At 28.5% G+C, this 11,967-nt stretch overlaps 1 protein-coding gene across 1 annotated transcript; it reads left to right on the top strand.

The window, feature by feature from the left end:
* Window positions 1-2,964, top strand: LOC112736570 (mitogen-activated protein kinase 13). Its single transcript, XM_025786078.3, has 6 exons — window positions 1-281; window positions 355-484; window positions 555-692; window positions 1,517-1,849; window positions 1,962-2,145; window positions 2,224-2,964. Exons 1-6 carry the CDS (start codon window positions 133-135, stop codon window positions 2,397-2,399), a joined length of 1,110 nt encoding a protein of 369 aa, XP_025641863.1. The 5' UTR covers window positions 1-132; the 3' UTR covers window positions 2,400-2,964.
* Window positions 2,965-11,967: the final 9,003 nt, after the last annotated feature.

Here is an 11,967-nt window from a genome sequence, read left to right on the forward strand (position 1 = left end):
GTTCACATTTGAAAATTGAATTGAATGAATTTGAAATTGGAGAGGAAAAAAGCAAACCCCACCAACATGACGATGAGCTTCGTAAAAGCCTTGTCCACTCACAAATCAAGGAAGCAAGAATCTTAGAAGCAAATGCAAATGGAAAAGGAAAACCAAAACGGCGATATCGCACTTGATTCCAAATACGTTCGCTACAACATTCTTGGAAACTTGTTCGACGTTTATGCTCACTACGTTCCTCCCATTCAACCCGTTGGTCGTGGCGCTTACGGCGTCGTTTGGTATCTCTCTTCAACTCTCTCTCTCTCTCTTTTCAATTTCATTCAATTTTCCCTCATCTTCTTTCTCTTTCAGCTGCGCGACGAATTCGGAGACCAAAGAAGGTGTTGCCATCAAGAAGATCGGGAATGCCTTTGACAACCGGATCGATGCCAAGAGGACTCTCCGGGAAATCAAGCTCCTCTGTCACATGGACCATGATAATGTAATCAATTTCATTTTTCTCTAATCAGTTTTTGATTAGGTTTTGGTTTTGAAGTTTTTGGTGTGTGTAGGTGATTAAGATAAAGGATATAATAAGGCCAGCGGAGAGGGAAAAGTTCAATGATGTGTACATAGTTTATGAGCTGATGGACACTGATCTCCATCAGATTATTCAGTCTAACCAGCCTCTCACTGATGATCACTGCCAGGTACTTCGTTCGATTCGTTGTCTCTGTGACTGTGTGAAGGAAATGAATGTAATTAAGTTATAGCGTGAACGTGGCAATGGCTCAGCACACAGAGCTTGTAGCTTGGATCAATATCAATCACTCCAATTATGTGTACACAGTACTTGAATTGCTTCGTTTCCAAAAGAGAGTATTGATTGCCAAACTATCATCACATGCCTTGATTGTGTTGTGCTTGACATTGAGTGTATTTTCCTTGACTTGTAAGTGTGATGTTTATGTGAAAAAAAATGGGGACAGAAGTTGTTGAATGTAGAAATGTGCTTTAGAGTTGATGTGGGTGTTTTTGTGAAGGGAAAAAGGATTTTGATTGTGCTGTGATGAAAAAGCCTTGTTTTTTGTTTGAGAAGAGGAATGATATGGGAGTTTTGTGAAAGGATTTTGAAGTTTGGGAGTTGTTTTAGTAAATGTTATATAACCTTGTCTAAGAAAGTGAGAACAGAACAAAATATTTCTTCTCATTTGTTTATTCAACCTAACTTCCTAAGCGATATTAGAGACATTTTAGTAACAGAAAGTTGATGCTAAATTGCTAATCTCAAATAGACAAACAGTTAAAATTGTCATGTAGTTATCTCGGTTTGTAATATCATTTATGGTTGTTTGCAGATTTATATTATGATTTGGTATTTGATATTTGAACTGGAAGCTCATATGGAATTAGTAGCTTACAAATTCAAATTCATTCGTTGTTCGTTGAATCTTTGATCATTGTAGATTCGATTTGTTACTAAGAAATTGTTAAGGGGGATAAAGCTAAAGCAATGTGTTGAATGTCATTGCAGTATTTCTTATACCAGCTCTTGAGAGGATTAAAGTATGTACACTCTGCCAATGTTTTGCACCGAGATCTAAAGCCAAGCAATTTACTTCTCAATGCAAACTGTGATCTCAAAATATGTGACTTTGGGCTTGCCAGAACAACATCTGAGACAGATTTTATGACAGAATATGTTGTCACTCGTTGGTACAGAGCCCCTGAATTGCTATTGAACTGTTCAGAATATACTGCAGCGATTGATATCTGGTCTGTTGGATGTATTTTGATGGAAATAATTAGAAGGGAGCCTTTGTTTCCTGGTAAAGATTATGTTCAGCAGTTGGCACTTATAACTGAGGTATTTGTCCGTGTCTTCAATACTTGAAATTTTTTAGAATAACTTAGTTTTGCAAAATTGCAAATGGTGAAATCTTGATGAGCTAAGTCCTCACAATTTTGTCCCAAAACAGTTACTAGGTTCACCAGATGAATCGGATCTTGGATTCCTCAGAAGTGAGAATGCAAAGAAATATGTTAAGCAGCTCCCACATGTAGAAAAGCAGCCATTTGCGCTGAGGTTTCCTGATGTGTCTCCATTGGCAATTGATCTTGCTGAGAAAATGTTGGTCTTTGATCCCTCAAAACGCATAACTGGTATGTTATTCAATCCTTATTTTATCATCGTCACTCATTTCTTCCTTCCATTTTAACTAATATTATATGGTTTTATAGTTGAGGAAGCACTGAATCACCCATATTTGGCAAGCCTTCATGAGATCAATGAGGAGCCCACTTGCCCGAGTCCATTCATCTTTGATTTTGAACAGACAAGTCTGAATGAAGAAGATATAAAGGAGCTCATATGGCAAGAGTCTCTGAACTTCAGCCAGGATCAGATGCTTGAATAAATCAGTAAGCAAGATGGTCATTTTCCTTTTTATCTTTTCAATTCTATGGACTTCCATAATACATGTTCAGAGTTGGGTGCAAAAAGTGGTTTGATTCAATGAAACATGTTATGAAAATGTTTCTTAGTGGTGTATGTGATTCTAGTAACCTGTAGTTACTAGTCAAGGAAGAGTGGTTAGAAGATGAATCCTCCCAGCTCCGTTGTCCTCGGAGGACAAGTGATAAAGTAAGTGTTTTTGTTTCTGTTTTTTCCTTGGGGGGATTCTAGTACCAGCTTAGCATTGTTGGTTTGGTATACATAAATGGAAGGCGCATATGCCTTTAAGGCCTTTGTCTTTGGCTTAGCATTGTATAAAATATAAATCCATATATAGCAGCATGCAAAGTTGCTTTAAGATAAGCCACAAGCCCACAATATAGTGGTGTTTCAGTGCTTAATTGCTTATAACGCTGGTTTTGTTTTTTGTCTGTCTTTTCACTTGGTTAAGTTGAAAAGTTTGAAATCTTTTGTATATATGTTTTACATTTTGATTTGATGATATAATTAAACTGGTTCTATTGTTAGTCTTACTTATAAATAAGAAATTAACTCTGAAGTTGATTGTGATATAATAATTTGTCTCTCGAATTTATTTATACATTGGTTTTCTAAAATAAATCTGACCGTTTATTTGCTGAGAAGTGATTTAATTGCTGTAATTGTAGACCTAAATGCCACACTTTGAATTTTCGTCTGTGATTTCATCGGTTAAGCCATATATTTTTATGCAATACCGTAAATTATTTTACAGTCATTTGATTATATGTGTATCTTTGGATGATATATAATTAGATGCATGTTTAAAATTCTTTTTTACTATTGTTGTATCAAAATAAATTCTTATAATTAATTCTTTAGCTTAAGCCTCTGAAATGCTCTTTTCTTAAAATCAGAAATCATAATCCGTTAAGTGAAATTGTTGTTTTATATACGAGTTATATTATTTAAAAATTAAGATATGATTATTGAAACTTGAAGGATTTTTTTTTTAATCGGTGATTAAGAGACGTTTTAGGCTAGACCTTAAAACTGTCTCAATTGTGTTCAGGTAACTTTCTTTTATATTACTTTTTTAAATCTCAGTTATACCGAGCATTTAACTATTTAAGCTCACTACAGCTTTATTGAGCTGCTAATCATTCATTCTTTTATGTTTGGTGTAGATCTAATTTCATTTTGATTCTCAAGCATACATTAGTTTATAACTTAATTGTTCAATTCAGTTACTTTAAGCACAGAGGTTATGATTTATGTAGGAGTACATTATTAAGGACCATTATTATATAAATTAAAACATGGGAACATGACTTATATGAATTAACCATTGAATGTCATTTAGCTCTCGAATTTATTTATTTATTTATAATAGTTTTTCTTAATGCATGTTCACCGGTTAGATATAATAATTTAAAATTATTTAACAAAAGCTATAATTACATAACAATATAACATTATTAATATAGTTGAAGATGTTATCTTGAAGTAATTTTGCACTACAATTATGTACATTGTGTGTAATTTTTATTTTCAAAAAATATATAATTTATTTTTAATATAGTTGAATAAAAGCTGAAAACTAATTTTATTAGAAGATATTTTATTTGGCTTTTTCTTTTTTTTTTTTTAACATCTAAATATTGTATAAGATTTATTAAAATATGTGAAAGCTCTATTTCTCTTTTATTTATTAGACAAAAAAGCTCATTTTTATCAAAAGAAAAGTTCAAGCTTGAAACAAACACATCTAAAATGACTAAATGAGAAAGGAAAAGTATAGGTGAACAATGAAAATATTAAACAATGTAAACAATAGATATATCGGATGTTTATTTTACTAGTGTACGGATGGTTATTTTAATATTAAAATTTAGAGGGTTAAATTGGAGATGTAGTGTGTTTTTATTTGATTGGTGGTTGTTCATATTGTTCACCAAAGTCATTGTCCCCCTAGCATTCCCCAATGAGAAAATATGTGTCACTTAAGACCTAATCTAAATATTGTGAAAATTAAAGCTATGTATGCTCTTTCTGTCTCTTTTTCCAGAAGAGAAACACTTATTAGCTAAGCACATATTAACATCGTTCTACAACTACAAGTGTATGATGATAAAAGTAATATAACATCCTAGAAAGATTCTAATGCATGAAACTGGTAAAGTGGGTGAGAAAAGTGCCTTTTTAAAAGCCACGTTTTTTTTTTCTCGAAATAAATAAACAAATAAATAGAATATATTTTCCCAAGTGATTTAGTCAGGTATAATTCTTCACATTAATTCTAAAAAATGAGACTCAAACATGACATATAACAAAAGAAAAATTTCAGAGATCATACAAGATAAAACTATGTAAAAATTTACTTTTTCTTTGTTGAAAAAAAAAATATTTATTCCCAGCAAAATCAGACACCGAATATGAATAACAAAGTTTCCGGCCCTAGTTTCCCCTTATTATAATTACAATAATATCTAAACAAAACTACAATATTAAAGAGAAGCAATTTTATTTGGGAAAACAAAAAGTTTATGTACGAAGAAGTGACCAACGATGTCTTGATATTATTTTTCATTTCCACTTCAATTATTATTCCTTCATCATTTCTTTTTGTTTAGTTTGTCTATATTTATATTATATATAAATTTATTTATTTGTGAACCATCCTTGAACTATTGAATAATATAATTTTATTTATACGTTGAAAATACATATTATAAGTGCGTACACACACACACACACACACACACACACACACACACATATATATATATATATAGCAACCTCATCATAAAATACTTTGCATATTTAATGTATGTATAATTGTATATAGTGAATAAATAATATTATTTTAAATAATTAAGTTAAAGCGAGAAAAGTATACCCATAAATGTTTAAGCTTACACATAAATGAACTTTTCTATTAAGAGTGATGTCGGCAACACTTAACAAGAACGTTTTCTCGGTGAATTACTTTATTAGCTAAAAATTTATTTTATATCATGAATGAATTATTTCTCTTAAGAAGTTAAATAATGAAATGACACATAAGATACCCTAATGGATAATACATAAATCTGACTTGCTTAAACTCCTGCCTTAATTAACTTTTTCCCTTTTTATATCTTTAAAGTATATCTTTCTATTCTTTAGTATTGGTCCGCCGAAAAGATGATCCTAATAATTGATTTTTGCTGATTCGTTATATGAAACAGAATATACAGGAACAAATATATAAGAAATAAAATAATTTAAATTAAAAATTCATGTGACATAATTATAGAGTAATATTATTAAATCAATCATGTTACACGTACACAAAAAATAATTACTAAATTAATTATTTATACATATAATATAAAATATATATTAAAAATTTATGAAATAACGTATATATTTATCTACTAATTTAATAACTGATTTTTAATGTACACGTAATATTTTTATTATTCGATATATCTTTGTACAAGATCAAAAGGTTGTGTTTCATTTGTCTGTTCATCACTCAAGGTAGCTCAGCTTAGCTTTTTCTGTGGTCATATCTTCCACCTTTGCAACCATACAGAATCCCCTGAAAGAAAGTTGCATCAAATTTGTGGTTGTGGTGTTTCTTTGGTTGCATCTTAAGAATTACACCAATATTCTCTTCTAGCAAAGTAGATAGGTACACAGCACATGATGATAAAGAAAAAAGTAACAGCACAAACAAAGAAAATAAGACATATTTGAAAAAAAAAAAAAAAGAAAAAAAAGGAGATCCCTTCACGAGGGTGTAATGGTCCACCACCTTTGACTATTTAATTTAACCTTCTCCTCAACTTTTTAAAATTTGAATATGATCACTTTCAAATATTAATTGGTTGAATTTAATGATGTAGTGATTATTAGTTGAATTTAATTTTCATACTATGTAAATTTAATCGTATATTATCGCATTATAAAAAAAATTAGTTTTTAAATTCACAACATAAAAAATTATTTAAATGCATTAATTTTATTGAATAATTATGTAAAATTATTTTACAGTATAAGTACATCAAATTAATTCGTTATTAGTTTTTAAAAATATTTTATTTAATTTTAGTGTTAAATTCCATGTGACTCATATCTCACTCATTCTTTAATTAACTACCCTTTAGGAATAATTCATTCATAATTTTGTTAATTTGTAGTATAAGAAATCACTTTCAAATATTTCAATTTTAATGAAGATGGACAGTAGTTCTAATTACCACGCAAAAGAAGTTATATAGCATGTCATTCACGTAGACAAGGAAATTTGTTTCTTTTAAAATGAATAATTTTCTCTAACTTTATTTTATTAAACTATCTTCCTAATCTTCTTAAATAAAAAAGTTGAGTATTTTTATTTTTAAATGATTTTAAGACATTTAATTACATTGAATTTTTTTAGTAAAAAATTAGAAAAAATAACTAAAATATTTTGAAGAGTATATTATTATTATTATTATTATTATTATTATTATTATTATTAGTGCAATCCTTGATGAGTTGAGCATATAATATATATTTTTTTTGTCTAGGATATCTCTCAATTTGAAAGGATAAGGATTAATCTGCTCCAGATTTAAGTTTTATGATAGAGAAATTATTTAAGGGTGAGAGATCACATTTTACTTTTTAAGGTGAAAATTTAAAATTTAGAGAATTCAAATTCCTATTTAATAGAGTCGTGTTAGTCAATGAGTTACTATATGTATAAAGTAGAATTTAAATTTGTTGACACTTACTTAAACGGATGAAAAACTGATCACTCGGCTAAGTTAACGCATGAAATATCTTTAGTTTAAAGAGATTATTATAGGAAAAATTTTAAGTGTACCGAAAACACCGGTATTTTAATTGTTTTAACCGTTGATTTCAATTAATATATATTATAGAAAAAATTTTAAGTATACCGAGAACACCAGTATTTCAGTTATTTTAACCGTTGATTTTAATTAATATATGTTATATATATTTCTTATAATTCAGATCAACGGTTAAAACAACTAAAACACCGATGTTTTCGATATACTTAAAACTCTTTCTATATTATATATTTTTTTATAATTTAAATCAACGGTTAAAATAATTAGAATATCGATGTTTTCGGTACACTTAAAATTCTTCCATTATTATAACCCTAATATTACATCTTAAAGTGGTATATTAAAAGAACTTCTATTTGGTTTACTAATATAGATGCTACTAGCTAGAGAGTTTAACCTCATTTAGAAGCCAATAGTGGGGGACCATCGTGGCTTAATTATATGCCATGAAACTATATGGAGACAACATGTTGCAAATATCTATGATTCATTTATTAATATTAATAGTATTTGCATTGGCAACTTGCATATATAATCATTACATCCAGGAATATCACATGAATGAACATGCATGGTAATATGGAAATATTTTTCAACAAATAATAAAATCATTGGTTGCAGAAATCACAGGGGGAGAAAAATAATAATGAATATTATTAGAATATGTATATATTACATAGTTTATATAAAAGGTCCAAAAATGTTTTCTCATCGTTCTTATGAATACCTTTATCTGATACCATTCACGTCATCTTATGTTTTACTATTTTCAAAGGAGGTATTTTTTTTTAATAAAATAAAAAGAGGGTAGCCTTTTTTATTATTATTATTATTATTATTATTATTATTATTATTATTATCACGAATTCATTTTTAAACATATAATTATAGATTAATATTGATTAAACATTTAAATGCATTAACAAATAGTCGTAGAATTACAATTTTTTTTAGATGACTATTTATGTCGTTAATATAAAAAATAATTATTTTTATTAATGTGATATTATGTGATTGAATATACGTATACAATAATTTTACACTGACAGCATGACAGTATATTAAAATTAAATTTTAATTATTATGAAACCTAAAATTAACTAGACCATCTTCAATACAAATTTTCCAAAGTAGAATTCTCATCCTGTAATTAAAAGAATTACATAGGTTATATTTATTCATCTCAATCATCACCAAACACTTCGTAAATAAGAACGTAAAAAATCCAATGTCAAAGTGTAGACATAATATTCACAAGACAATAAATAAATAAATAAATAAATAACTCGTAGTCCGTAATTTATGTCTACGTACAAATTGATTTAGTTTGAGATACAAATACAGATAGAAATAGTAACATGCATATTAAAGATAGATACAAAATATGAATATAAAGACGAAATCAAAAGTGTAAAAAAAGTTTTGTTTTAGTATTCTATTTTTACAACAGTTTTTGTAAGAAAAGAAAAATACATAACTTTTTAATCTCCACCAAAAAATTACATTACCAAATAAATTTATATCTCCTGTAAAAATAACGAACTTTCAAATACTATTCTTAATATGGAGTCTAACGTTTTCGTTAGCATATCGATATGGATACTAATTTTATCTATTCATTTTGTGAATATTATCTGTTTTACACTTCAAATCTCAGGATTTTATTTTTGATAATATAAAATATTAAAATTTTTCACACACCCATTAAAATACGTCTATAAATTATTTTTTTTTTCATTTTTCTCTCCAATCGATGTGAGATTCAGGCTAATTTTTTTTATATTGATTAAATATATGTGTAATATATTGTTATTGGAATATTAGATGTTTTTTTTATATGGTGTTTTATTCAAATTGGACGGTCCGATTTATTTGATAAAAAAAATAAATTACAAATAGGAGGGTCCGATTTGTTTAAAGAAAAAAATTAAACTCCAAATTGAAAGGTCCGATTTGTATTTTTTATTTTTTTATTTATTAAAATAAGAAATGGATGGTCCGATTTCAACATTAAATTTTTTTTATTTTTGAAATCACAAATCGGACCGTCCAATTTGTGATTGTTTGTTTAAAAAACAAAACAATGCAAACAAATCGATGCCTCTAATTTGTGTCATCCCATAGCCAAATAAAACACCTCTCTTCTCACACCATATTATCATACACGTTTCTCTTTCCCACGAAAAATCAAAAGCGTGAGATTGACATAGCCCCTCCACCACCAATTTATTGAATTATCTTCAATTAAAAGTCTTTTTTTTTTTTTTTTGAGTTAACCTAGTTAAACATTTAGGTTAACTCCAGCCTCTTAAACACTAATAAAATAGTGACACCAAACAAATATCCAAAACTAGCATCCATGAAGAATAATTTTAACTTTGACAACTTTTTCCCCCCTCCAATTAACACAAATTCCCCAGGACCATCTAAGTATAAAGATGTACTTCTCATTCTCATCCTCCAATATGTGAAGCATGGTAACATCATTCTCATACCTTTTAAGCAGTGCTCCATGATTGATATTTATATTGTTATTTTGTGATAAAAAATTATTGATATCACAGTCGAGTCTTTCATTTTATTTATTTTTTAAAACAAAAATATTTAATAAACAAAATTAGCCAAATTTATTTTATTTAGTATTTATTAATTATTAATAAATACAAATAAAATAAATTTTGACCCTTTTTTTTTATCTCTAATATCTAGCATTACCGCCTCCAAAATTTCAACTCATAATTACATCTTTAATATTTGATTATTTGATAGTCAATTAAGAGACAAGACAAGGATAATACTTTACAAAAATATATTTAAAATTAAATATATTTATGTCATTTTCTAATTAACTACCAAACACACTATTTTAATAATAAGAACAAAGATCACCTTATCCAATCAACCTTGTCTCGTCTCTCCTATTACACAACACCTTAATTATTAAAAGAGAATATTATATATTCTTAAAACATATTTAATACATACTATATAAACAATTGCCACACTTTTTCCAAAACAAGCAATTGCAATTAACTCTACAATGCTCATCTATAATGTTTAAAAATTGAAAAAATAATAAATAAATAATTACAAATATTGATCTTTGGTTTGATAAAATTCAATATAAACAAGTTTCACTAATATAATGATCAAATCAATAAAATATGACTCATCGTTAAAAATCCTTACTAATTAAATAGATTTTAATAATGTATTTATTATATTTTATATTAATAGTCTAAAAGTTTAAAAAATAACTTGCTAATAAGATTAACTATTTTTTTAATATTATAAAATATAAAAACTAAAAAAATACTAACTTATTTGTTACTTTTCATAGTTAAATTATATTATAAAAAAGAATAAAGTGACAAATAAATTTTGAAAAATTTACATTTTGAACATATTAATCTCTAAAGAAAAAAGTATCAATAAAGTGATAACAAACGTGGATAAATTAATTCAAATTAAGACCTTCTATCCTAATTATAAGGAGCTAATTTAAAATTAGTGTGTCTATATCTGTTATCTTAAAAGATTTTATTGATATTTTTTTAAGAAAATGTAAATTTTTAGGAGTTTATTTGTTATTTTACTGCATAAAAAATACTGAAATGTCTAGTTTTTTGAAAGGTGAAAACTCAGGTACAGTTAATTTCATGTGAAGTTGATAGCTGAGAATCATTAAATAATTTGATAGATTTAATTAAATTATGAGAAAAGGACAAATAGGTCCCTGACCTTTTGTCCTGCGGACATTTTTATCCCTGACCATTGAAAAATACTCTTAAGTTCCTGACCTTCACAAAACTTGGACGGATCAGTCCCTCCGTCTAAATGCCTCCGTCAGGGATTGATCCGTCCAAATGTTTCCGTCAGGAACTGATCCGTCCAAGTTTTGTGAAGGTTAGGGACTTAAAAGTATTTTTCAATGAAAACGTCCGCGGGACCAAAAATTAGAAACCTATTTGTCCTTTTCTCTTAAATTATTATCTAACAATTTTTAACTATCAACTCTACATGAATTTAACTGTCCTTGAGTTTCTACTTTTTTTCAAAACACATTAGCTAGAAATAAGAAAATTAACCAGACTCATTTTGTTTTGGTGTGGTGGTAAGCCCAATTGGAGGCCCATGTTATTGTATACTATTATTGGAAGAAGGTGGCACCGAAACTATAATCTATTTGTGCATAGTGAGGGGCTTGTGGGTTTGAAGAGCGAACCTTTATACTCCAAACGAGTGAGCCACGTGGTGGGTTCCAGATCTGGAAGATCGCATTTGATTCCATCTCTCTCTCCTCTCTCTTCTCTCTTCTCTCTTCTCTCTTCTCTCAGCTTTTGATTTTTCTCCACCTCACTCCACAATCTAATGCCTCTCACACCCGCCACGTCATCGTCCTACGTGGACTTCCCCAGCCACTCAAGCCTTCATTTTGTCCACCTCATCACCTCTCCTCCCTTCCCTCAGAATAATATCTTCTCTTTCTCTCTCTCTCTTTCTCTCTCAACACTCTTTCTCTCTCTAAGCAAAAAAAAAAAAAAAAAAACTTTTAAGCCTTCGCTATTTCTCTGCCAGTCAAGTATTTTTCCACACACAAACACAGCGCAAAAGCATTTTTCGGTTTTCGCAGAATAACGGAGGAGGAGAAAAAAGGAAGAAGAAAATTTACGGAAGAGAGGTTGTTGCATCTGATAAATGTTA

The sequence above is a fragment of the Arachis hypogaea genome, chromosome 13 (assembly GCF_003086295.3).
Source record: "Arachis hypogaea cultivar Tifrunner chromosome 13, arahy.Tifrunner.gnm2.J5K5, whole genome shotgun sequence".
Classification (NCBI taxonomy): domain Eukaryota; kingdom Viridiplantae; phylum Streptophyta; class Magnoliopsida; order Fabales; family Fabaceae; genus Arachis; species Arachis hypogaea.

What these genes read in the sequence shown, in the direction of transcription:
- LOC112736570 (XM_025786078.3), top strand. Translation starts at nt 133, where the DNA reads ATGCAAATGGAAAAGGAAAACCAAAACGGCGATATCGCACTTGATTCC. An exon ending in GTCACATGGACCATGATAAT is followed by an intron (nt 485 to 554) that starts GTAATCAATTTC and finishes TGGTGTGTGTAG; the next exon opens with GTGATTAAGATAAAGGATAT. An exon ending in TCACTGATGATCACTGCCAG is followed by an intron (nt 693 to 1,516) that starts GTACTTCGTTCG and finishes ATGTCATTGCAG; the next exon opens with TATTTCTTATACCAGCTCTT.